Raw genomic sequence first — 26,008 nt, 5'->3', positions numbered from 1 at the left:
GCAAAACCCAGCACAGTCAGGGGTACAGGGGGTAACAGTTACCCCAGTGTGACTGAGACACCATTGTTTGCAAAAATGGTGGGGGGCAGAGGGGCTTTTTTTATTTCCCCTCTCACCAGGGCCAGCTCTGGCTTTTTTGCCTCCCCAAGCAAAAAACCAAACCAACCAACCAAACAAAAAAACAACCCTGTGGGGTGGCCGGAGTGGCAAAGCAGAAAAAAATAAAATTAAATTAAAAAAAAAACCTGCAGGGCGGCTGGCGCCATGGTGCAGGGGGACTCCCTGTGCTGCAGACGTGCAGCGGAGTGCGCGCCCGGTCTAGCGGGGAGAGAGGCAGGGGGTAGGAGTGTGGGGGGAAGAGAGAGAAGGAGGACAGCCAGGGCTTCAACGGAGCGCTCGCTACACGGCCCCTCCCACCATGCCGCCTGCCGGGAGGACTCTGCGCCGCTCCGGTTGGGTGGGAGGGAAGGACACGGCTGCCCTGCCGAGTTTGCCGCAGGGCTCTCCCCTCCTCCACGCCACTGCCCTCTACACTGCATCTCCTCTTTTTCTGATCTAACCTACTGAGGCTATGTCTACACTACAAATTTCAGAGTGCTGTCGCGGGTGCCAGTGCTCTTGATGAGGGGATTAGCTCCGAGCACTGGGATCCGAGCACGTCTACACTAGCGCTTTAAAGCACTCAAACTTGCTGCACTGGGGGGGGTGATTTTTCACACCCCTGAGCCAGCAAGTTAGAGTGCTTTAACTTGCCAGTGTAGATAATCCCTGAGACTTAATTCAGTGAAACATTTTACATATATCCCCTCAGAAACAAAGAATCCCTTATTGCTGTATCTGACTGCGTAGAGTCTCTGAGCAGTTTCCCAAGCTGTCTTATCTGCTGCTGGGAGTCCCTGATTTTTTTCTTCTTTCTTCTCATTTTTAGAGCAGATGTTTATTCTGTTGGATCATCTGACTTCCACTCTGACTGAATTTCTGGCCTATTGTCAAACTTTGTTTTGAGTCAATCCACCAATGGTGTAAATACTGGTGGTCAGACCAATAGTCCACCTAATCTAATATCCTGTCTTGTGACAGTGGCCAATGCCAGGTGCTTCTAAGGGAATGATCAGACCAGTCAGTGACTCATTGAACCATCCCATTGTCCACTCCCAGCATCCGGCCGTCAAAGAACATTTTAGGGACATGCAGAGCATAGGCCTACATCCCTGATTATCTTGGATAATAGCCAATCTACTTATCCTGAGGGACTGATCTAATTCTTTGTTCAACCCATTCATAGTTTTTCCTTTCAAAATATAATGAACACACATCTCCAACCCCAAGATACCTTTACAACCACAAGAATTCTAAAATCATGAGTTATACACCCTCGAGTGAAGAAATTTTAATAAATAAATATCTTTTTTTTATGTGCCTCTTTGTTCCTGAGCCTGTAGGGTGCAGTAAGGCCAGTTCCAATGCCTTGGGTCTAAACATCTGAATGAATCTTAGTCTACCCTCATACACTCAAACATTTAACATACCTAAGGGCATATCTACAGTTTAAGTGTGGGTTAACTCAAGTTATGTCACCATAGAGTCACCATGGTTACTGTGTCATCTGTGTACATGCTTCCTGGACTCCTTGCCTCAGGAGTCAGGGTACTCACCAGAAGCACTTGTATAGATTCAGAGTGAGGTGCACCATAAATAGATATCCCACTGTCCACCCACTGTATTTTGGGAAGCTTTGGTTTGGCAGTGTATGCTGGGTACCAAACAGGTCAGACGGGGTGGTGGTGGCCATGGGATCAAACTTCTTATAATGCATTGTTAACCATCCACTAATTTTATATGTATCCCATACATAAACGTATACATAATGTTTACACCTTTTTTTCTAAACCCACTAACCTGCCTGGCCCTCCTGTCTGCCATTTCACACGGAATCATGGAGCTTGCATGGCTCTGCACTATTGTCATGAGCGTTTGCACCCAAAGGTGCATGCTTGTTTAGTATTTGCAGATCAGCAAACATACAAGTAGGGTGTGACATTATACTTACATTCTTTATGAAAATATGCTTATGATATGGATATGACATAGCTAATATATACTTTATGCAAGATGGCTGATGTGGGGTATCATTGCAAAACTTAAGACCTATTGACTGTGTTTATCCAACCTGTATGCATGTAACGTTTGTATCTGAGGCTAGAAATATTGACCATGTCTCTGTATTTAAAATGTGCTCTGTTGGATGAGGCCAGGCAATGTTAGTGGCTTATTCAAGGAATGCACAAACACATAAAGATTATCCCAGGAACTGTGCCTCTGAACGATAGTGCTATACAATGGGGACTACTTGACCAAGATACGATACCTCTACATCAGGGGTAGGCGACCTGTGGCACGCGTGCTGAAGGCAGCACATGAGCTGATTTTCAGTGACACTCACACTGCCCAGGTCCTGGTCACCGGTCCAGGGGGCTCTGCATTTTAATTTAATTTTAAATTAAGCTCTTAAACATTTTAAAAACCTTATTTATTTTACATACAACAATAGTTTAGTTATATATTATAGACTTATAGAAAGAGACCTTCTAAAATGTTAAAATGTATTACTGGCACGTGAAGCCTTAAATTAGAGTGAATAAATGAAGACTCGGCACAGCACTTCTGAAAGTGGACTGTTCTGTCCAGCCCACCTGAGCTCCCGGCAGGGGAGGCTCCCCCGGCCCCCCCACTTCATCCCCCTCCCACAGAGCCTCAGCATGCCATGACACCGGCACCAGCACTCTGGACCGTTCCTGGGCAGCTCTGATAAAGGGGTGGGGTTGCAAGCTCCAGCAGCCATGCAGCATCCATACACACTGCCCTGAGCAGCATGGTAAGGGGTCTGGGCCAGGGCTGGGGGTACGTCTATACTTACCATCCGGGTCGGCAGCTAGCGTTCGACTTCTTGGAGTTCGATATATCGCATCTAATCTAGACGCGATATATTGAACTCCGAACACGCTCCCGTCGACTCCGGAACTCCACCACCGCAAACGGCGGTGGCGGAGTCGACGGGGGAGCCGCGGACTTCGATCCCACGGCATCTGGACGGGTGAGTACTTCAAACTAAGGTAGTTCAAGTTCAGCTACGGAACTTGCGTATCTTAGTTCGCCCCCCCCCCCTTAGTGTAGACCAGGCCTGGGAGGAGGGGTTGGATAAGGGGCAGGGAGCAGTTGGAGGGGGCGGAGGTTCTGGGGGGGCAGTCAGGGGACAGGGAACGGGGCAGGGTTGGATAGGCATGGGAGTTCCAGGGGTCTGTCAGGGTGATGGTGGATGGGGTCAGGGGACAGGGAGCAGGGCAAGTTGGGTAGGCAGTGGGGTCCTGGGGGGCAGTTAGGGTGGGGGGGGGTCTCAGGAGGGGGTGGTCAGGGGACAAGGAGTAGGGGGGTTGATGGGTTGCAGGTTCTGAGGGGGACAGTCGGGGGCAGGACATGGGTGGGGGTCAGATGGAGGGGCAGCTGTTTTGGGAGGCACATGGGGCTTGTACTCACCAGATGGTTCCCTAACGGGTCTTCGGCAGCACTTTGACGGCGGGTCCTTCACTTGCTCCGCGTCTTCGGCGGCACTGAAAGACCCACCGCTGACGTGCTGCCGAAGACCCGGAACGAGTAAAGGACCTGCCGCCGAAGTGCTGCCACAGGGAACTGGTTCTTAAGATTTTGACAACTCATCACTGAGTACACTTATAAAGTTTGTGAAAATTTAAGGTCTAGAAAACATGACCCATGAAGGAAGATTGACATATGATAACATATGACGGAAGATTGAAATATGATAACAGTTTTCAAGTATGTACAAATAAAGTAGCATCTTTTTACAAAAGCTTTTTCTTACAGTCTATAGGTATCACTAACTGCTACAGTTAGCACGTTTCTACACGTAGCAATTTCACAGAGCCTGCTATCTGTAGGCATTTGCTACAGCAGGTAGCAGTGTAATACCATAGCAGTTTCTTACAATCTATACGTATCGATAAGTGCTACCGGTAGCACATTCCTACGCGGAGCAGTAACCTACACACAGCTCCCAGCTCGGCCCGGCTGAACCCCGGAAGGCAGCGGCCAAGGGGCCGGGCCAGGGCGGAGCATAATACCGGCTGCTTCCCGGCCCGCTCTCTGTCACGGTGCAAGCCCCGCCCCGCAGCAGAGCAGGGGCCGGAGTCCCGTCCTAAGGGAAGGCTCCGTTTCCCCTGCCCGGGTGTCTGTGCAGAGCCCCTGACGCCGGCCTCCCCATGGCGAGCTGCTTCCGCGGCCCCCTCCCGGGGCGCCGCTCGCTGCCGCTGTTCCTGCTGCTGCTCCGCGTCTCCCTCGCGCAGGAGAGGGCGGTGGCCACGTCCCTGCTGAGCGGCTATTTCGGGACCAAGTCCCGGTACGAGGAGGTGAATCAGCACCTGCTGCAGGACCCGCTCTCCCTGGGGCCCCCGGAGCCGGGGTACCTGCTCCCCTCCGCCGCCTGCGCCCCGCTGCAGCTCCGCGCCCTCATCCGCCACGGCACACGCTTCCCCACCGAGAAGCAGATCCGCAAGCTGGGCCAGCTGCACCGCCTGCTCCGCAGCCAGGAGCGGCCCTGCGCCGCCGCGCAGCAGTTCGCCCGCTGGGACATGTGGTACCAGCCAGACATGGACGGGAAGCTGGCGCCCAAGGGCCGCCTCGACATGGAGCAGCTGGCCCAGCGTCTGGCCGCCCGCTTCCCGGGCCTCTTCTCCCCGCAGCGCCGCTTCGCCTTCGCCAGCAGCTCCAAGCACCGGTGCGTGGAGAGCAGCGCCGCCTTCCGCAAGGGGCTGCAGCTGGCCCTGCACCGGCCGCCCCCGGCCAGAGGTAACGGAGCGGGAAGGGCTGGCCTGGGTGCCCCAGCACACACACAAGGGGTGGTGGGGGGCAGGGCCGGCTTTAGGCCTATTCCACCAATTGCCTCGAATCGGCCCCGCGCCCCGTGAGAATCCCTTCCCTGGCTAGAGGCGCCTTTTTAATTTTTACTCACCCAGCGGCAATCTGGGTCTCCAACGGCACTTCGGCAGCAGGTCCTTCACTCGCTCAGGGTGTTCGGCGGCACTTCAGTGGCGGGTCCTTCAGTGCCACCAAAGACATGGAGCGAATGAAGGACGTGCCACTGAAGACTCGGAGCACTGCCCAATGAGTACAAGCCCCACGTGTTTTTTTACGTGTGTTTTTTTTTTTAAAGTCATCCCGGCCGGGGCCCCATCAAAACTGTTTGAATTGGGCCCTGCACTTCCTAAAGCCGGCCCTGGTGGGGGGAATAAAATGGGGCCCTGCCTGGGACTGGCCTGGGGGCCTTTGGGCACGAGCACACACCACTGGCGCAGGTGAGGTGGAGCCCTTCCCGGGAATGGCCTACGTGCCTCCAGCACACATAAGAGGGAGGGCTAAGGTGTGGTCCTGCCTGTCCCTGCCCCCAGCACACGGGGAGTGGGGTGGGAGCCCCGCCCGGGACTGGCCTTGGGCCCCCAGCACCCATGGGCGGGGCTGAGTTGGGGGCTGGGGCCCTGCGTGGGACTGTCCTGGAGGCCCCCAGCATACACCACTGGCGCAGGTAAGGTAGGGCCCTGCCCAGGGCTGGCGGTAAGGTGACACCCTGCCTGGGACTCACCTTGGTGCCGCAAGACACAAATGGAGTGTGGGATGCAGAAACAGAACTTCCCCCTCCCCACACACAAGGGGAGGAGGCTGTGATGAGCTGCCAAAATCTTAACAACCGGTTCCCTATAAAAAGTTCTGATTTAAGCGGGGGGAGACATACTCGTGGGGCCGGGGGCCCCTGCAGGGCCTAGTCCAATTGCCCCACTTGCCCCCCTCCCCTCTGGCTAGCCCTGGAGCTTGCAGCAGCCCCACCACCACCACCTTGCCGGGCCACTCAAAAAGCAGCAGCAGCAGGACAACTCCCAAGCTCAGCTGAGCTGCCCAGTTGGTGCCGGCGGCTGGCCACGCTGCAGCTGGGGGGAAGCAGGGGAGGGGCCCGGGGAGCCTCAGCCTCCCCAGCTGGGAATCCTGGGACCAACAGGATGATCCGGCCTGTGGACTGGAGTTCTTTGCCCACCTCCTGGCCCTTTAACAACCGGTTCTCCACAGAGGTCTAATTTTAGCAACCGGTTCTTGAGAACCTGTGGGAACCGGCTCCAGCTCACCACTGGGAGGAGATGTAAAACCCACCGCTGCATAAAGGAAGCCACCAGTCCTTGAAACAATCTAGGATCGCTGCCATCTGCCGTTCTCTCTCCAGTGCCTTCTACAGCCCTAAAGACCTGTGATTAAATTGGTTTTAAAATGTTGTTGTTGTTGTAGTAAGTATAGAGGAAAATGTTTCCATTATAGGGTAGACATAATCTTAAGAATAGTTTGGTTAGCATGGTTCTCAATAGAATCTCTATGCATATTAGGGAAAGCAGCATTAGAGCCCTGCTTGAAATGCATAGAATTGAAGCTAATGTAGTTTTCAGTTAATCTTATCGTGGACAGGGTTTAAGTCTAATAGAACGATTATAATTAACCTCTTAATTCTGACATAACATTTTGTTTTTTTGTTATAAATTAGGGTATCTGACAGGTTGCCTCCCCATTCAGTCCTCAGACCAACTTTTGTAAACTCTGGCAGGGAATTCTTCAAATTGTCTGTCTGTTTTTGTGTGTATTGTAGGGGTTTTCCATTAAGAATTGGTTTTCCTTTCAGATATCGAGAATGAGGAGCCTGAGATTAATGACAAATTAATGAGGTTCTTTGATCATTGTGAGAAGTTTGTAACCTGTGTAGAAGAGAATGCTACAGCTATGTACGAAGTGGATGCCTTCAAACAGGGTCCTGAGATGAAAAGGGTTTTGGAAAAAATTGCGGCTACCTTGTGTGTTCCAGTGCGTGATTTAAATGCAGGTAGCGTACTTATTCTGTTTTTTGATTATTTAACTTGCATAAATGTTGTTTTCTAGGATCTTCAGATAGTTATGAAAAACAAATAGTTTAAAATGCTCTTTTATAGGCCTTTGGAAAGATTAGTGAAGACAGCATGTCATATCACTATTTGAAAAGAACAGCTTTTAAAAATTACTTCATCTACCGAAGATATCCTGACATAAATGTTGTAATACAAAGTTATAAAGAACCAGTTTTAAGAGTTTAATTGAGGAACCCTTCTGGGAGAAGGACCAAAGATACAAAGGAACCCAAAATTCTGGATTACTTTTAAGGAAAAAAGTATAGTTTAAAAAAATTTGGTGAGATTTTAGTTTTACCAAATCACATACAAATTCTAGTTTTATTCCACTTTACTTGTGTTAACTTAAATTTCTTAAATACAGTATTGTGACAATGAATATTCATTGTTAGTGAACAGTCAGAGAACCTACTGTAGAAAAACCCTTCCCATTTAGCCCACAGATCATATTAACATGATACAGGTTGAATGTCTATACTTCTCAAAATGTTCTCTTGAAGAAAAGGCACAGCTCATAGTCTAAACTAAAACTAGTATAATGTGGTAAATGTTTTTGTTTTTCCACATTGAAACTCTCCGGTATTAAATTCCGTGTCCTACACAAATTTTTATAGAAACTCTCTTATATTAGAATGTCATAGCAAAATGCACAAGTTGCCTTTGCTGCTATTGAAATAACTGATGCCTTCATAATCCTCATACCTTCAGCTAAATTGTAAGTGGACAAGTAAAATAAGAATGATTAGAGTGCTGACAATGTGTTGTGCCTAATAGGGAATTTTGTCTAAGCCTATGGGGTCATTGATAGAGAATGTAAGAGATCACTATACTTTTGTAAGTTGTAGATTTTTGTTCTATGTGAAACTTGCAAGGAATTGAGTTGGATTTGCTATCTTAAATCAGAAAAGTAGTGCATTTGTTCTTGCCATCTAGTAGCACAAATAACAAGGGAGTAAACATAGCCTTATTTCTATATCTTGTAACTATTGTCTACTGCATAATAATAATACACACCAGTAGATGTAAATTACTAAACAGGTGATGGTTACACTTGCACGTCCCTGCTCTGTGAAAGGCTTACGATCTAAGGCCCATATCATATAAACCAGGGGTCGGCAACCTACGGTATGCGTGCCAAAGGTGACACACAAGCCGATTTTTTTGATGGCACGTGGCGGCAGACTGAGCGGCTCAGCCCACCCCTGCTCTGGGGTTCCTGCTGCTGGCCCCTTGCCAGCCAGGGTCCCGCCACCGGCCCCACTCAGCGCCTGCTGCTGACCTGGATGAAGGAACCCCAGGCTGGCAGCAGGCTGAGACCCCGGTTGGCAGAAGCCGGCGGCCAAAACCCCAGAGTGGGGGCGGGCTGAGACTCTCAGTTGCTGCTCTGGGGTTCCAGCTCCTGGCCTCTTGCCAGCCGGGGTCCCTGCCACAGCCCCACTCACCTTGCTTCCAGTTGGAGTTCCAGTGCAGGCCCCCTGCCAGACAGGGTCCAGGCCTCCGGCCCTGCTCAGCCCTACCAGCCGCCAGCTCCACTCACCTCAGTTGCTGATCTGGGGTTCTAGCCACTGATCTCCTGCCAGCCGGTTAACAACTGATCACTCAGAAGCCTGTGTGCAGCTTAAAGTATCCAAATACTCAGCAAGGAAAAGCAAGGGCAAGAATCACATTAAACTGATAAGATCTGCATTTTAATTTAATTTTAAATAAAGCTTCTGAAACATTTTGAAAACCTTGTTTACTTTACATATAACAGTAGTTTGGTTATATAATATATAGAGCAGGGGTTGGCAACCTTTCAGAAGTGCTGTGCCGAGTCTTCATTTATTCACTGTAATTTAAGGTTTTGCGTGCCAGTAATACATTTTAACGTTTTTAGAAGGCCTCTTTCTATAAGTCTATAATATATAACTAAACTATTGTTGTATGTAAAGTAAATAAGGCTTTTAAAATGTTGAAGAAGCTTCATTTAAAATTAAATTAAAATGCAGAGCCCCCCCAGACTGGTGGCCAGGACCTGGGCAGTGTGAGTGCCACTGGAAATCAGCTTGTGTGCCGCCTTCAGCACCCGTGCCATAGGTTGTCTACCCCTGATAAAGACTTATAGAGAGACCGTCTAAAAAATGCTAAAATGTATTACTAGCATGCAAAGCCTTAAATTAGTGTGTATAAATGAAGACTCGGCACACCACTTCTGAAAGGTTGCCGACCCCGATATAAACATTTGAGTAGGCCTATAATGCAAAATTGGAGCCTTAGCATACATCATGTGTTTTGGGCTCTGGATTGGATGTTATTTTATATTCTTGTTTATATCCTTCCTCATAATAGGAGGGTAATGCTGGGAATTGTGCTAGAGAGCAAATAAACTTAATTGTCATCTATCACTTATTTATTTGGATTTATTACAGATTTGGTCCAAGTTGCTTTTTTTACCTGTTCATTCGAGTTAGCTATTAAAAATGTGAATTCTCCCTGGTGCTCACTCTTCAATGAAGAGGATGCTCAGGTAGGTGTTGCTTGTATGTAGTATTGTGGCATTAACTTTGAGTAAAGTTGTTCTGTTCAGTTTTGCATATTTATGTAAACAGTTTGTTATACAGATATTCTTAGAAAAAAGAGGTTTTAGTTTAATGTTTCATTCAGATGTAATGTCTTTAATATTGCAGATTACATGATTTACTACATTTATGAAAAGCAAATCTGAGCATCAGTTAGAACATAATGTAACAGAAATACCCATTTTTGTGTGTTAAGTGACAAATCATTTAGACTTCTAAAAGAGAAATGTTTCTCCTCTCTCCTTTGCCTATCAGGCTTCACTGTGCCTGACAAAAACACTCAGATGTTTGTCTTTTCATCCCTCTCCCCCCATAAAAAAAGACAAGGTGAAAACTGAACTTGAATATGTATCATTTATTCTTGAAATTGTGAAACAGTACCCCAGAAAATCAGTGAAAGCAACTTAGAGCAGCCCTCTTAATAAAAAAAAAAAAAAAAGTCCTGTGCACTTGATGAGGCAGGGGTCCTTCGGAAAAACATATGTCATGATGCAGGTAAAGACTCTTACCGAGACTAAACACAAGAGGGCAGAATTACCGGTAAGTCTGCATGGGCAACTGTAATTTTGGCATTTGCCTACTTTTGCATGGTTGACTTTAACCTTAAAATTTGTTTAACTTCATTCATGTTAAAAAAGCAAATTAGGAAAAAATCCAACAAATTCCATCACGTTGAACCATATTGACTCCCATGTGACTGATCGGTGTTAGAACCTCTAGATCCACGGTACAGATGTCCGTTACTCGAGCTAATTGATAGCAGTAGTAGGTTGTTGTCTACATGGGCCACCTGTTAGAGGGAGATGAGACATGTTTTACCAGTGGGTTTCCCAGCTGCTTGCTGAAAGAAGAACGGTGAGACTCCAGAATCATGAATTCTATCCCAGGTTCTGAGGGGAGGATTCTCTAGTGGTTAGACCCTTGTGTGCAGTCCCCTCCAGCTTGTCCCAGTCTCTCTACCTCTATTTTTTAGAGCACGATAGAATTAGTGTTCAGATCTGCAAGCCCTGAAGGAACAAAAAGTAAAAAGCAAACAAATAAGCAATAAAAACCAACCGAGTAAGTACTTGTAAGCTTGTGGCTAAGGCACAGGATTTGAAGTCAGGAGATTGGAGTGCCACTCTTGATCCAGCTACATACCTTTTGTGACTTTTAGCTTGTCTTTCTCCTCCTGAGTTTCCTTATTGGTAAATTAGGATTAACATTCTTGCCTAGCTCACAAGATTGTTGAGAATAACTAGTATTTGTAATGCATATGTAGATCTTTTGATGGAAAGTGGTAAAGAACATTATTCGGGGTAACGGAAGAGGGAAGGAGCCTAGGAGTGAACCTGAAGCATGTTGGGTGTGGATGGGAGGTGTTTTTTGGGGTGGGTGGGATTATTAGGGTGTTGGGAAGCCTCCTCATGTAGATCCTGGCTGACCCCCAAGCCTCTCCCATTCAGTTAGCCCGTCCCCACAGCCCTCATCCCCATGGGTCTCTGCAGCCTCCCCATCCCCAGCTCAATGCTGTTACCCCACTAGCTCCTGAGCCCATGCTCCAGTCTGTAGCCCTCCTAGCCATTCTGAACCACAGTCTGTGACACCTTCCCCTCCCCACCAGCAGCTCTGTGTGCTCCACTCTGTCTTCATCTGGCTCCGTGGGCAGGGTGTTGTGATGAACTTCTACACCTGGGGCAGTTCTGCAGCACTGGGCATAGAGTTTTGTATTTTCCCGCATTTTGGCTAAGAAGTGTTGCAGTTCTGCCTTTTGCCCACCACGGGGGCTGTGGCACTAGAACAGCTGGCAGGAATGCAGCCAGCTGTTCTGGCACCACAGTGGCCTCTGATGGACAAAAGGCAGAACTGCAGCACTTCTTACGCAAAATGTTTTTTGTGCGGGGAAAATACAAAATTCTATGCCCAGTGCTGCAGAATTCCCCCAAGAGTAATTTATTTGTTTTAGAAATGTCTCATCCATCCCCTGTTCCTGATTTAGTGGTCTGTAGTAGACCTGTATCATGATGTGCCCTATTTTTGCCCCTTTTATCTTTACCCAGGAAACTCACAACTGGTCTGTCTCTCACCTCTTTTTCTGAATAAGTATATATATTGTTGATGTATAATGCAACACCATGTTTCTTTTTACCCTGCCTGTCCTTCATGAACAAGCTGTACCCCTGTATACCAGTCATGAGGCTTATCTCACCAAGTCTCTGTGATGCCAGTTATCATAATTTAGCTTTTGTACTGATTGTTGCCCATACTCCTTGCATTATGTGTAGACTTCTAAGATGTTGATCAGAGTCCCTCTTGTTGCTCCTATGACCGTATAGTAATTTTCCATACCCCCCAAAAATCTAATCCTCTTTTAATGTCACTTTTCTTTATACTTATTTCTGGGCTTTTGTCACTAGCTCCCTTTAAACCTAGTTTAAAGTTCTCCTCACCAGGTTGGTGGTGATTTTGGTCAAATGATCTTTTTAAAAATTATGTTTGCCTCCAAACTAGTATCTTTAAAGGGCTGTCTCTGAGAATGGAGCTGAGGTCTGAGTGTGTAGTAGAGAACTAGGAATGGTGGGACCTGGCATGCAAATGGGGAAGGGGGCCAGAGGAAGATCCCTGGCATGATAGGGCTAGGGCAGGCCAGCCAGCCAGGTTAGCAACATGAGATCAGGTACAGTAAACCACATGGTAATCAAATCAATTGGTGGTTCAAGTCAGTTTGGTGGAGTATTGCAGTCTCTACCTCAGAAGAGCTGACGTATTCATTTGTAATTACATGTTGCTCCGGCTTTGAGGAATGCTAGGATCTTCAGAAGTCTGCCTCAGGAAGCTGGTGTAGGGGAGACAAGTTGGGGTCTTCTGATGGTGCACTGGGTTTTGGTGTCCTGTGCAGCTGCCCATAGCAGGGGAAGCTGGGCGGGCTCTGCACTCCTCATGTTGTCTGATGGGATTCACTTCAGCAAGACAGGTCTTGGCACTAGGCTCTTTAAGTTGATCATTTAATGATGCATTGTACATAAAAACAAGGTGATGACAGCCATAGAAGTTCAGGAAATTGCGTTGCTCTTCTGCTTGAAGCTTTCCCATAATAAAAAGCTAATACAAATAGACATAGACTCATAGGTCAGAAGGGACCATTATGATCATCTAGTCTGACCTCCTGCACAACACAGGCCACAGAATCTCACCTATCCATTTCTATAACAAACCCCTAACCTATGTCTGAGTTATCGAAGTCCTCAAATTGCAGTCCTCAAGGTGCAGAGAATCCTCCAGCAAATGACCCGTGCCCCGTGCTGCAGAGGAAGGCGAAAAACCTCCAGGGCCTCTGCCAATCTGCCCTGGAGGAAAATTCCTTCCCCACCCCAAATATGGTGATCAATTAAACCCATTAGGAGGAGTTGTAGTCTCATGCTGGAAGATCAGAAATCAGTAGCCATTTTTGTTTGTTTGTGTTTTTTAACTCAAGACGCAACAGTAGGCATGTACTTTTTTTTTTTAAAGCTGACTGATCAGACTTGCCCATTTTCCTAAGAAAGTTGTCAGTGCCATGCTATTTGTAGTAATGTCTTCATCTAGACGAAATAAATGTTCCATTTTTGTTACACATTTTAAAATCTTATTCTAGGTACTGGAATACCTGAATGACCTAAAGCAGTACTGGAAGAGAGGATATGGGTACGATATCAACAGTCGTTCCAGCTGTATTTTATTTCAAGATATCTTCAAACACTTGGACAAAGCCATTGCAGAGAGTAAAAGGTAAAAAAAGCTTTTTTTATTTTTCAAACTTTCAACTTTCTGCACTTTGGTCATAACTTGTACGTGGCTCTAAAGGGTTAGACCTGAAGGAGATAATGCTAAGAACTTGGATAATGGATCAAGAATGAAATAATGTTTGGGCTTGGTTAGCATCCTTTAAGGGACTGATTCTCTCATAAGTAATAAGGCAGTATTAATTCATCATGTGCATTCTGTTTAGCCATATCAATATCTATGAATGGAGTGTCATCCAAAAATATTCATAAGATATGGAGGAGTTTTCACCTTGTTTATGACCTGATCTCTCCTCCTACACACACATAGTTCAATGGCTTTAACTCAAACTTTTAAAATTATTTATTTTCTTATCTGAGAGAGAGCTTTGCAAGTTATGGCCCACAGGGAAAACTTTTGAAGAAGTTAAGGTGTTTAGCACACTATTTTTTGTGTTGTAATAATTTCATTGAAAAGGAGAAAAGTACTTCTTCACATAATCCCTACGAGCCCGAATCATGGACCAAGACCCATTTTGATAGATGCTGTACAAATGCAGGCCAAAAAAATCTGTCCTTGCCCCAAGGAGCTTAGTCTAAAGACGATCCCTGTTTGTTGGATTAACAAAAGCCTGTGCTCTAATTTTTTTAAATGTTGTTGAATCATTTAAGACTTAAGTGATTAGCCAGCAGCCAAATCTGAAAGAAATTAATCATTTTGATTTAGATAGTGTTGATGATGTGTTCCAGCTCATTAAGAACAGCATAATTTTAAGAGAGGTCAGGTTAAAATCATTAACAACAAGGATATTTGAGTTTTTTTGTTTTTTTTAAGTTAAACTGAAAATGTAGAATTTAACTTACTTCTTACCAGTAATATATCAGATTGGATACTAAAGGTAGGTTTGTTCAGATATACGTGTATTTTCCTAGTTGTGTTTACTCTGATTCTCCTGCTACTGGAGGAAGATGACTCTCTTTTTTTTTTTTTTTTTTTAATTATTCTAAACCAGAGGTTTTCAACCTGTGGTCCATAGACCCCTGAGGATCCACAGAGTATGTCTAAGATTTCCAAAGGTGTCCACGCCTCTATTTGAAATATTTTAGGGATTGCCAAAAAAAACCACTGTTCTAGACCAATTCAGATGCTTGAGTATAGTTCCTCCCTCTCTGGAGTAAGAGCACTGGCACTTTTGAGATTTAATTTAGCTGTTTTATATAAAGAGTGTATCATCTTAGACTTGTCACCAGTAGTTAGAATACAGACAAAGATACCTGGCTACAAAAGCAATTTTAGAGCCAAGCCAAACTAGATGCTTTGAATCATCTCTTACAAACCACAGCTGTCATCCCAGTCCCACAGGATCTGGAGAGGGCAAGCCATTTACTTAGCATATTCAAAAGGCTGGCTTTCATCCAGGATTTGATGTGTAAATTTCTCTCTGAGCATCAAACTTTTGCATAAGCAGCAAAGAATCCTGTGGCACCTTATAGACTAACAGAAGTTTTGGGAGTGTCCTGAGTAGATGGTGCAGTTTCTTAGTGTATTCCTACACAAATCAACGTACCCTTAGAACCCCGACCAGGGTTATTCTATCTACTACCCAAGATCCACAAACCCGGAAATCCTGGACGCCCCATCATCTCTGGCATTGGAACTCTCACTGAAGGACTGTCTGGATATGTGGACTCTCTACTCAGACCCTATGTTACCAGCACTCCCAGCTATCTCCGTGACACCACTGATTTCCTGAGGAAACTACAATGCATTGGTGACCTTCCAGAAAACACCATCCTAGCCACCATGGATGTAGAGGCTCTCTACACAAACATCCCACACACTGATGGAATACAAGCTGTCAGGAACAGTATCCCTGATGATGCCACAGCACAACTGGTTGCTGAGCTCTGTGCCTTTATCCTCACACACAACTATTTCAAATTTAATGACAATATATATCGCCAGATCAGTGGCACTGCTATGGGCACCCGCATGGCCCCACAATATGCCAATATTTTTATGGCCGACCTGGAACAACGCTTCCTCAGCTCCCGTCCACTCACGCCCCTTCTCTACCTACGCTACATTGATGACATCTTCATCATCTGGACCCATGGGAAGGAGACTCTGGAAAAATTCCACCATGATTTCAACAGCTTCCACCCCTCCATCAACCTCAGCCTGGACCTATCTACACGGGAGGTCCACTTCCTAGACACCACGGTGCAAATAAGTGGTGGTCACATTAACACCACCCTATACCGAAAACCTACCGACCGCTATGCCTACCTTCATGCCTCCAGCTTCCATCCCGGGCACACCACAAGATCCATTGTCTACAGCCAAGCACTGAGGTACAACCGTATCTGTTCTAACCCTGCAGACAGAGACCAACACCTAGAAAATCTCCACCAAGCATTCTCAAGACTACAGTACCCACACGAGGAAATAAGGAAACAGATCAACAGAGCCAGATGTGTACCCAGAAACCTCCTTCTGCAAGACAAACCCAAGAAAGAAACCAACAGGACTCCACTGGCCATCACATACAGTCCCCAGCTCAAACCCCTCCAACGCATCATCAGGGATCTACAACCCATCCTGGACAATGATCCCACACTTTCACAGGCCTTGGGTGGCAGGCCAGTCCTCGCCCACAGACAACCTGCCAACCTGAAGCATATTCTCACCAACAACTGCACACCGCACCATAGTAACTCTAGCTCAGGAACCAACCCATGCAACAAACCTCGATGCCAACTCTGCCCACATATCTACACCAGCAACACCATCACAGGACCTAACCAGATCAGCCACACCATCACCGGTTCATTCACCTGCACGTCCACCAATGTAATATATGCCAGCAATGCCCCTCTGCTATGTACATCGGCCAAACTGGACAGTCTCTAAGGAAAAGGATAAATGGACACAAATCAGACATTAGGAATGGCAATATACAAAAACCTGTAGGAGAACACTTCAACCTCCCTGGCCACACAATAGCAGATGTTAAGGTGGCCATCCTACAACAAAAAAACTTTAGGACCAGACTTCAAAGAGAAACTGCTGAGCTCCAGTTCATCTGCAAATTTAACACCATCAGCTTAGGACTAAACAAAGACTGTGAATGGCTTGCCAATTACAGAACCAGTTTCTCCTCCCTTGGCTTTCACACCTCAGCTGCTGGAACAGGGCCCCATCCTCCCTGATTGATCTAACCTCGTTATCTCTAGCTTGCTTCTTGCTTGCTTATATATACACACCTGTCCCTGGAAATTTCCACTGCTTGCATCCGAAGAAGTGGGTATTCACCCACGAAAGCTCATGCTGCAAAACTTCTGTTAGTCTATAAGGTGCCACAGGATTCTTTGCTGCTTCTACAGAACCAGACTAACACGGCTACCCCTCTGATACTTGAAACTTTTGCATGAATCCCAAGTCAGTGGTTCATATAGCAATATAGGAAAATGTCTCTGTCCTATGGACCTTCAGGATGCCTATCTGCAGATCCTTACTCTTCTACCACTTATTTCTATTGCTTCACCAACCTGGAACAAAAATGTTAATACCAGGCCTTACAACTTGGTTTACCCTGAAATCCCAAACCTTTATTCAGGTTATGATACTCAGGAAAGGCCATTTCATAAACTTTTCAAGCCTTATCTTGACTGGCCAGGTACATATTATTGTGAGCATACCGTATACACACTCTGAACCAGGTTCTGCAGCTTGTGCATCTTCTGTGATCCCATGTGGTGTTACTGCAGACCCTTGGGTCTCCAATCACAAGTCTGGATGTTGATTTTTCTAGTCACATTGGGCCTCTTTAACACCTGGTCTATTGGAAAATGCAGTCAAAGAACTGAGTTCCTAAGGATACCACCACAAATGGGAATCTCCTTCAAGAAGTTGCTCAAAGGGATGTCCTTTCATCCCCTTGACTGCCCATAATCATGGATGTTAGCCTATACAAGTAGGGAGCTTTTGTGGGAAAGGCTGTGGGCAGTGGTCATTCATGGGGGAAGTTGTCCATCAACCATCTGGAAGAGGGAGTGGTAACGTTAGCTCTTGTAGCTGAGGTTTTAGAATGAAGCATGTAGTTCAGTAGAACAAGACCACAGTTATACCTCCTCCAGCCAGGGGTTATGAACTAAGATGTCGATTTCAGTGGCTAGCTGCAACGTGTTGCATCAGAAATTCAAAAAAGCACTCGTGCTCGGTGGGGAGGAAGGCGGCCTCCAAGGACAAGGTACATCTTGTTATCTCTTTCTGAATAGACCTCTGTGGATAACTACTTTATTTAGTGGTGGAAAAAGAAATTTTCGAATTCCTTCAAAGGCTATTAGGACAGTGCTTAGTTTTGTCATAAGTAGAGAGTGCCCTTGTTAAAGATCTGCAAGGCAGCTGCTTTGGGTTGAATGCACATTATTGTAGAATGCAGTGGATGGGATGCTATAGTTGAGCAGAAGGCTGCTTCAGGAGCCTGTAAGGCGGTAAACCCAGCATCATCCAGAGGTGTCGCCACCAAATTTCATTTCGGTGGATGCTTGACCACCGGCCAGGATGCGGGCGCATTTAGATGCCCCCACGGGTGCCATGGCTCCCGCAGGCACCACGTTGGGGACCCCTGCTCTAGAGATGTCCTGGGAAACTCACTTAGCTTTAAAAGGTTCACAAAAGTTCAAATAGTCCTTTGAAGCTCATAACTCTTTTCTGGATTTACATTAGTCAGGTCTTGTATGTAGCATCTCTATGGACAATAATACATAAACATTTCCATTTTTAATACAGTGAACTTCTAAAATACTTAAACTTCAGTAAGGTATAACTGAATTCAGTAAGGTTTATCCAGGATATTGTAGGAAATTTCTAAATATGTCATGTATGCAGGGCCGCCCAGAGGATTCCGGGGGCCCGGGGTCTTCGGCGGCGGGAGGCCCTTCTGTTCCGGGACCCGCCGACGAAGTGCCCCGAAGACCCGCGGCGGGGGCCCCCCTCCGCCAAATTACCGCCGAAGCGGGACCCGCCGCCGAAGCGCAGCCTGGTCTTCAGCGGTAATTCTGCGGCGGGAGGGGCCCCACCGCAGGTCTTCGGGGCACTTCGGCAGCGGGTCCCAGAACGGAAGGGCCCTCCGCCGCCAAATTACCGCCGAAGACCGGGCTGCACTTCGGCGGCGGGTCCGTCTTCGGAGGTAATTCGCCAGCGGGGGGTCGTTCCGCCCCGGAGCGGAAGGACCCCCCGCCGGTGAAGACCGCGAGCGAAGAAGCTCCTGCGCCCGGCCCCGCAAGAGTTTTCCGGGGCCCCCCGGAGCGAGTGAGGGACCCCGCTCCGGGGCCCCGAAAAACTCTCGTGGGGGCCCCTGTGGGGCTCGGGGCCTGGGGCAAATTGCCCCTCTTGCCCCCCCCCCCTCTGGGCGGCCCTGCATGTATGTAGTGTAGGGTCCTATGAAATCTGTGTTAACAAGAATATGGACAGAATCACTGAATCAAAAGATTTAATGTGGAACCCTTTTCTCCCTGGCACTAGGACTGCAGTGTCAAGCAGGGTGGGCTGCACAGCTGAGCTGGAGTCAAGCTGCTCCATATTGAGAGCCTCCTGATCTGCTGTGCTATGCAGAGCTGAGATGGAGGGCTGGGGACTGATGTTGGAGTGTTTCCCCCCCCCACCCCACTGGTGTACCTGGTTTCCACTGAGCTGGGATTGGAGGGGGTGGGGGTAGGGAGGCACCTCTCTGTGCACCAGATTCTGCCTCAGTAGCAGTTGCTGCCAGCTGCTGTCTGAACAAGTGTTCAGGCTGGTGAGATTTGTGCTTAAAGAGACACTCTCTCTCTCTCTCCTGCTCAACACACTTTCTGTCTGTCTCTGTCTCACACACACTTCTATGTTACTTTTACTGTATATCTGCAGAATGATTTGTTTAAATTGTTGGATTTTTTTGTAAAATCCGTTTTTCCCATTGCAATGCAATTCTGATTATTTGTATGCATTTAAGGTAAGGCTACTTATTGTCAACATATCAAACAATTTTGATTAAAAAAGCCCCCGTAAAGATGGAAATTTTTTGTTAATGGAAAAAACACAATCTGAAAATAATAAATCTGAAAAGTCACAATAATAAAACCAATTCCATGGGGCCCTAGAAGTGGAAAGGAGAAGGGGGCAGAAGCAACAAAGATGTGAGGAAAAATAACAAAACCAATGGGAGTGTTTACAGATATTTTGTCAGAGGCCCCAGGGTGCTGCACTTTCACTGTAGTGTGCCAATAATCTAGTCTGTTGAGGGCTTTTTTAGACCTAAATCCTGAGTATTGTTATGGAGTATAGTCTAATTCTTAAACAAATACTCCCCTTATATGAGCAGAGGAATAATAGGGTAAAGATGAATAATCAATCAAGTGAACTTACAAGTCATATCTGAGGAGATGTGGAAAAATACCTATATTAAAAAAGTACCAAATGCATGTTTTTAATTAAAAGTGATCCCGTTGGCTTTTAATTCGAGATCACTAAAATGTTCATGTAGGTTTGTCTTACTGACTTTAAAATTGAATCCACTAGCTTGACTTGCGCAGCAATTGAACAAAATGGATATTCATTCATTCCCAACAGCTTTGGGGCTTCATGTGTTATAGAAACTAAAAATAAAGTGGAGTTTAGGTCTAATACATGTGGGTGACATTAAAACTGCTTGAGTTTGTAGACAAAAAGGGCATAAATTTCAGTAAGTTGAGACTCAAATGTGCTTCTCTGCCTTCTCATGCACTTCCACCTTTTCCAGTGAGGTGGGAAGTAAATATTTGTTTGACCAGCAAAGAATCCTGTGGCACCTTATAGACTAACAGATGTTTTGCAGCATGAGCTTTCGTGGATGAATACCCACTTCTTCGGATGCAAGCCATTTGTTTGACTTTCATCTGAATTCATCACCTGTCATTCATGTTCAGCAAACAGAGTAACACATCCTCATGGACTTGTGTGTTAACTACTCACCACAGCAAAATATTAAGAATCCTTAGTATTTTGGTTCTGAGACCCTGATCTTGCAAACAAATTTGTACATTCTTAACTTTACTAGCAGGAGCAGTTGCAGTTTCAGTGTGCCAACTCAGCTGAACAAAATCACTTAATACTTTCCATCTGGCTTTTGAAAGCAAGCAAGGATGCTTGCTGCTTATCACTCTTGAAGCCCCTTGCTTGACAACTAGTATTAGGAGATGAGTTTTCATTGAGTGTGCTAGCTATGACGTGGTCTCCTTTTTAATCTATAGCTGAGGTGCCAGCACTAACACCTTGTGTTTAATACTAGATTGTCTTTGAATTCCTGTCCTTTAGGATTCATCTAAAGAGAATTAAAAAGAAACTGTCAGTCTGATTTGGTTGTCAGCTATTTGGTAAGCAAGAAGTTAGATACACTTAACGTTAAAAGTTTGCCTCTCAAAATAAAAGCTGTGTAATTTACTCTTCTTACAATTTGGAACAGATAAGTATTCTGAATTGATTTGTCAGTATTTATAGAACTCTAATATAGATTAGTATTATTTAGTTAAATGTACTGGGTAAGAGAAACATGAAGCAAAGCGTCGATATAATCTAAACGTTCAATTTTGTGTGTGTATTTAATATACCAAATTGACTGCAGTATCATACATGAGCCTGTGCTAAGGAGCTGACTTCCTCTCATGCCCGTACCACCATGCATGTGTTAAAATCTAGCAGCTGCAAGGGGAAGCCTTGTTTCGGGAAGGAGTTGGTGTGAGTGTGAAGTTTTTTATAATAATAATAATAAATAAAGCCACAACAACATATGAATCCATGTATTAGATAAAGAGGTGGGTGGACCCTGAAGTAATGTTGTGTTTTTGATTCTGGGTCCCAGTGGCTATGCAAACAATGTGAGCTTCAGTCTGTTTGTCACCAGAGCTCTTAGGTGGAGTTTTAGCTTTATAATTGAAAATGAAGAGTTGAGTGTTCTGAGAAATTACCTCTGCCTGCCTGGGGCTGGGACAGGGGAGAGAGGTGCCCTGCATGCCTCGATCTCCCCCAACCTTCCATCACCTCATCCCACTGCCCCCACCCTCCACATTCACCTGTGAGCGCAGCTGGTGCATAGCCCTTGATGGCCTTATGTGCGGCTGCACAGGCGCACACCTTAGAGGGAACACAGGCCAGGATACTTCTCACCTGGTATCGCTGGCACTAGACATGCTGAAACAACTAAGCCACATTTAAAGGAAGCATACTTTTTTTTTGTGGGATTAAAGTCACCTTGCTTTTGTTGGGGAGCCATTTTCCTAATGTCTGAAAGATTTTTGCAGTCCACTGGTACCCACTTTTATTGATTTTTGTAATGCAATTTATACTTCCTTTTATTTCTAGAAACAGCTCTGACCAGAAAGTGTTTTCATTCTTGCCATTTTATTTGTCAGGTTAAATAAGTTCCCAAACACTACATACTTTGGTTTTGTCTCATAGCCTGCCAGTCCCCTCCTTCTGACAGAAGTGGAGTGAAAGCTTTAAATTTTTGATGGAATTCTGGTTTGACTTTTAAATACCCTCAGATCATATGCCTTTTACTGTGTCCATTTTCCTTCTAGGAAGGTTAAATAAAATCAGCTTTTTAGCTAGTAAAGACTTCTGGGTTTTTGTGTGTGTGTTTGTGTTTTGTTTTTGTTTTAATAGCTTTGCAGGTACTGATAAATTTGGGATTTTAATCTAGTTTTTATTTCATCAGATTGCTATCACTGACTGTACTCAGTAAGTATTTACTACTAGTCGTATAAAAAGAATTCAGAGAAAACAATAAAATGGTAAATGGAGGTGACAGGAGGAGGAGGAAAAATAGGTGAGAAATAGTCAAGCAGTGTATTTAAAAATGGCCTAAAACATGCTCATTCATTCTGAAATTTACAAAAATTCTTCACTTGTTAATATGCTTTAGGTTATTCAGGTTTGTAATTTGAATAATGTTCATCTAATGTATATCCTTTTTTACACTTTACTCACTTTGGACAGACTTTCTGGTTTCACTTTGGGTCTCATGCACTAGCAAAAACACAGTTGTATTTGGGTTTCAAACACAGCAGGGAACTCTTAAACACTGAGAATTTTGTGAACTATTTGACACTGGTTTTTATCTGTACTTTTGTCTATGGATAGGAGATGAACAGTGTGCCAGCTGTACAGCAAATAGGTCAGAATGCATATGCCCAAGTCATGGACATTTTCTGTTTAGGTAATTATAAAACATTACAATGGGTTTTAAGTTTTGAATAAAAACAGCATGTAGTTCCATCACAGAGCAGAAGATGGCAGAATTAAAACAGTGAAGACTTGAATATAAAACTGTGAATTAGCTAATCTGTTCACTAAGTAATGCTTAAAAGTACATAGATATCTATCTCTAACCACTATTGCATCTGAGCATTTCATAAATATTAACTGATCATCCTCACCCCTGTGTGTCAGGGAAGTATTCATGATGCCCATTTATACATCAGCTCTTCATCTGTAAAAGAAGTGTCTTCCCCAAGGTTCCACAAGAAGTGGAGGGAGGTTAGAACCATATCTTCTGAGCCCCAGTCCAGAATTGTAACCACCAGACCAATTTTCCACTATAATTCTAGTAAAACACTGTTGTGTTATAAGCATTCATTGCTCTCCACTCTTGGTAGAGCAGCTTCAAAACAGCAAGCAAATGTCATCTTTCATATTGGGCAATAGTTATTCATTCATAAACAAATTGTAAAGATTCCCCTTTTGTGGGATGATACCTCACTTCACCAAATTGAAAGCTGTCTTGTAATTGATTTCTGAAAATTCTCAAAGCAGAGGATGAATAATTCATTTATAAGGTGACATAACTTTTATTTCATTAAGTGCTCCTTTATTTTGAGAGTGGGTAAATAGATCTGTCCAAAAGTAGAAGGCTCTAATGAACAGGTTGGCAGGGGCACACTTGTGCTCCAACTATAGAGAAAAATCTGTTGCTGAATTACATTTAATTTGACAGAATGCTTTACACTTATATTGTTACATTTGCCTGTATTGTCTTAGATTTTGTAGTTTTTGCTTTTTTCTGTGGACCAGTTACAACTGAATGTGGGTGAAGGACCTTTTCTTTTGTGTAACCATAATAATGGTTTGTGCCACTACATTTTTATTGAGTTTGCAAATATTGTTGCATAACTGACTTTCATATGTTTGACTAAAATATGTAGTTGCTTCATCAAGACTGTTTAGTTATTACCTTTTCTGATAATGTTTGACTTGAGGAAATATTTTTTGCACTTAGTCAAGTTTCTTTGAGAGGACAAAAATACTTCAACAGTCTACAATATCTTACTGGAAAGTTAAGACCCTTGGCCTTCCTCACATTCATCATGCGATCAAAGGTTTTAAACACAGTTTTTTAATCTGCTAGCACTAAGTCATGATGGGGTCTCTATTTTAAGCTAGTGACATTCTTCAGAACCACAATTTACTCTACAGTAAAGTGTAAGGAAACCTAATTTTTGTAATTTGGGAAATTACAAAATTTGAGGGGAGGGATAACTCAGTGGTTTGAGCACTGGCTTGCTAAACCCGGGATTGTGAGTTCAGTCCTTGAGGGGGCCATTTAGGGAACTGGGGTAAAAATCTGTCTGGGGATTGGTCCTGCTTTGAGCAGAGGGTTGGACTAGATGACCTCCTGTGGTCCCTTCCAACCCTGATATTCTGTGAAATGATTTACTTATCTCAAAACAAGATACACGTATCTGCTGCAAGCTTTCTGGTATGCTGTAACAGCTTAACAAACTTCTAGATAGCTTTCTAACAGTAATAAAAAAAAAAAAGCTTTGTTTGCAGAATTGAGAGTACATACAGTTCACTTTTGGAAGGTTTTTTCCCACAATCATAAGAGTTACAATTTGTTAATGAAAACATGATTTCTGCAGAATCTGAATCTGTTATGGGAGCCAGATAATTACTTAAGCAGACTAGATGTTTCAAACTTAGTGGTGTCACACCACTGCAATAGTTTGTGTATATGCAGAAAAAACTGTGGTTTATAAGAAGACCTCTCTCGTCATACTTTCTCATCTCTTCATTCAGAAACTTTTAAATAGAAAAAGCTTATTTTTAAAATATCTGATAAATGTGACCCTTAAGCGCGTCCATCTCATTTTATTTAAGGTTCTTATTGACATAGGACAGCATGTGCATCTCATGCAAGAGTTAGTAAATTATTTTTAATTTTTTACTTTACTTTTTTTTTTTTAAAGTAAGCATGGGGTAACACACTGTCACTCTCTCAACTAGTAGTTATTTGTTTGGGTTTTTTAATTATAAATTCAGACATGACACTTGCTCTGCTTTCAAGACTTCATATACATTTAACTAGAGCACTACTACCGTGTGTAATAAGGTGGCAGATTCTAGGATGCATCATACAGGTATACAGGTCTCTCTTCTCTTGCATAGGTATGCAGAAGAATTTTTCCTGAATGCATCGTTTGTTCGAACCAGAATATCACAAGTTGGAATGTCCCATTAAGGCAAAGGAAACTAGGGAATGGGACAGAGGAGGTCCTAGAGAAGCTTAAGAAGAAATCTTAGTTTTAATGTGTGGGTGTAATGTGTTAAGTAATGGCATGAGAAAGAGAGCAAGTTTGGACTATATTCTGTCCTCATATTCCTTGTTAAGAACAGGGTGAAAACTCTGACTTTAACCAGAATGTTACATTATCAGGAACAGATGCATTTGAGGATGTATCTGCATATATTAGCTGTGGATTTTTTTTAAGTAGATTGGATTTTTGGAATATGCATTTGTGTTCTAGGAACATTCCCCTCGGTGTCATACTGAGCTGCCCTGGGTGATTACACAAGAGGAAAAATCTGGAAGGTTTGTGAAGGCTAGCTGCATCACAGTTTGATCTTTGGGATTATAAAAGAAAAATAACTTGCGCAACATGAAATAATGTGAAATTTGAAACTGGGGCTGAAAACACCATGCTGTGTACTTTAGTTTAGTAGAATCAGCTCTTTTTGTTTGGTTTACGTAGGGTGAGACATGAGTGACTGGGTCTTTGCATCTGAGTGGACACCGTTGGTCACTGGGTGGAGTGATTTCAAGTGCTGTCAATCCAAAAGGCCTTGGTGTATTTACACTACTATTTAATGGTGGCAGTTGCCCCTTGTTACTGGAAGGACAGCAGTGACTTTCTGTTCTGGCTTCTATAAACTGTAGACAAAGGAACAAATTCTTCATTTCAGGTTTGTGGTTTACCCAATATGAGGATACAGTACTTTAGCCAAAATAATTAGGCTTCAGTAGTCTGAGGATATTCCAATATTTCTACATGGTATTCCCCAAGAAAATTAGAATAGTCACTCCAAGAGTATTTCTATTAGACTGTCAGATTGCATGGCAGACTTCTTAAACTGAAAGCGCACTTGCCCTACTATATAAAAAGTAGAACAGATTATGAAAACATGTAGAGGGATGAAATCAACATGCAGTGATTCCTGCCTTACTAGGTCCCAGGCACTCAGCTGGGGAAAGTCGTAGATAAGCCACTGTCTGTGTAAATGGAGCTTTACTTATCTCCAAACCTTGCACATCCATTGCAACCACCCTTCTCAGGTAAAACCCAATGCTTTTGAAAAAACAAGACTTACCAAATGGTCTTTCTGATCTCGCTATATTGAACTCTCATTTTCCTGGTGACATGACATCCA

General features: G+C 44.5%; 1 protein-coding gene across 3 annotated transcripts in view; it reads left to right on the top strand.

The window, feature by feature from the left end:
• The first annotated feature begins 4,124 nt into the window (after window positions 1-4,124).
• MINPP1 (multiple inositol-polyphosphate phosphatase 1) overlaps window positions 4,125-26,008 on the top strand; it is a 42,085-nt gene continuing 20,201 nt past the window's right edge. For 2 of the 3 annotated variants that reach the window (XR_005582997.1, XM_039482219.1), the window contains exons 1-4: window positions 4,147-4,860; window positions 6,728-6,925; window positions 9,395-9,492; window positions 13,158-13,291. Coding sequence is in view for 2 of the 3 variants with exons in the window: in XM_039482219.1 (XP_039338153.1) it covers window positions 4,275-4,860; window positions 6,728-6,925; window positions 9,395-9,492; window positions 13,158-13,291 (1,016 nt within the window). In the remaining variant the exon portion in view is untranslated. Of the gene's footprint in view, window positions 4,861-6,727; window positions 6,926-9,394; window positions 9,493-13,157; window positions 13,292-26,008 lie in introns of all 3 variants that reach the window. The other variant, XM_039482220.1, reaches the window with a different exon arrangement.

Source organism: Mauremys reevesii, linkage group 7 (assembly GCF_016161935.1).
Source record: "Mauremys reevesii isolate NIE-2019 linkage group 7, ASM1616193v1, whole genome shotgun sequence".
In the NCBI taxonomy this organism is placed as follows: domain Eukaryota; kingdom Metazoa; phylum Chordata; order Testudines; family Geoemydidae; genus Mauremys; species Mauremys reevesii.
Note: the sequence above shows the minus strand (reverse complement) of the source record. Positions and strands in the feature narration are given on the sequence as shown.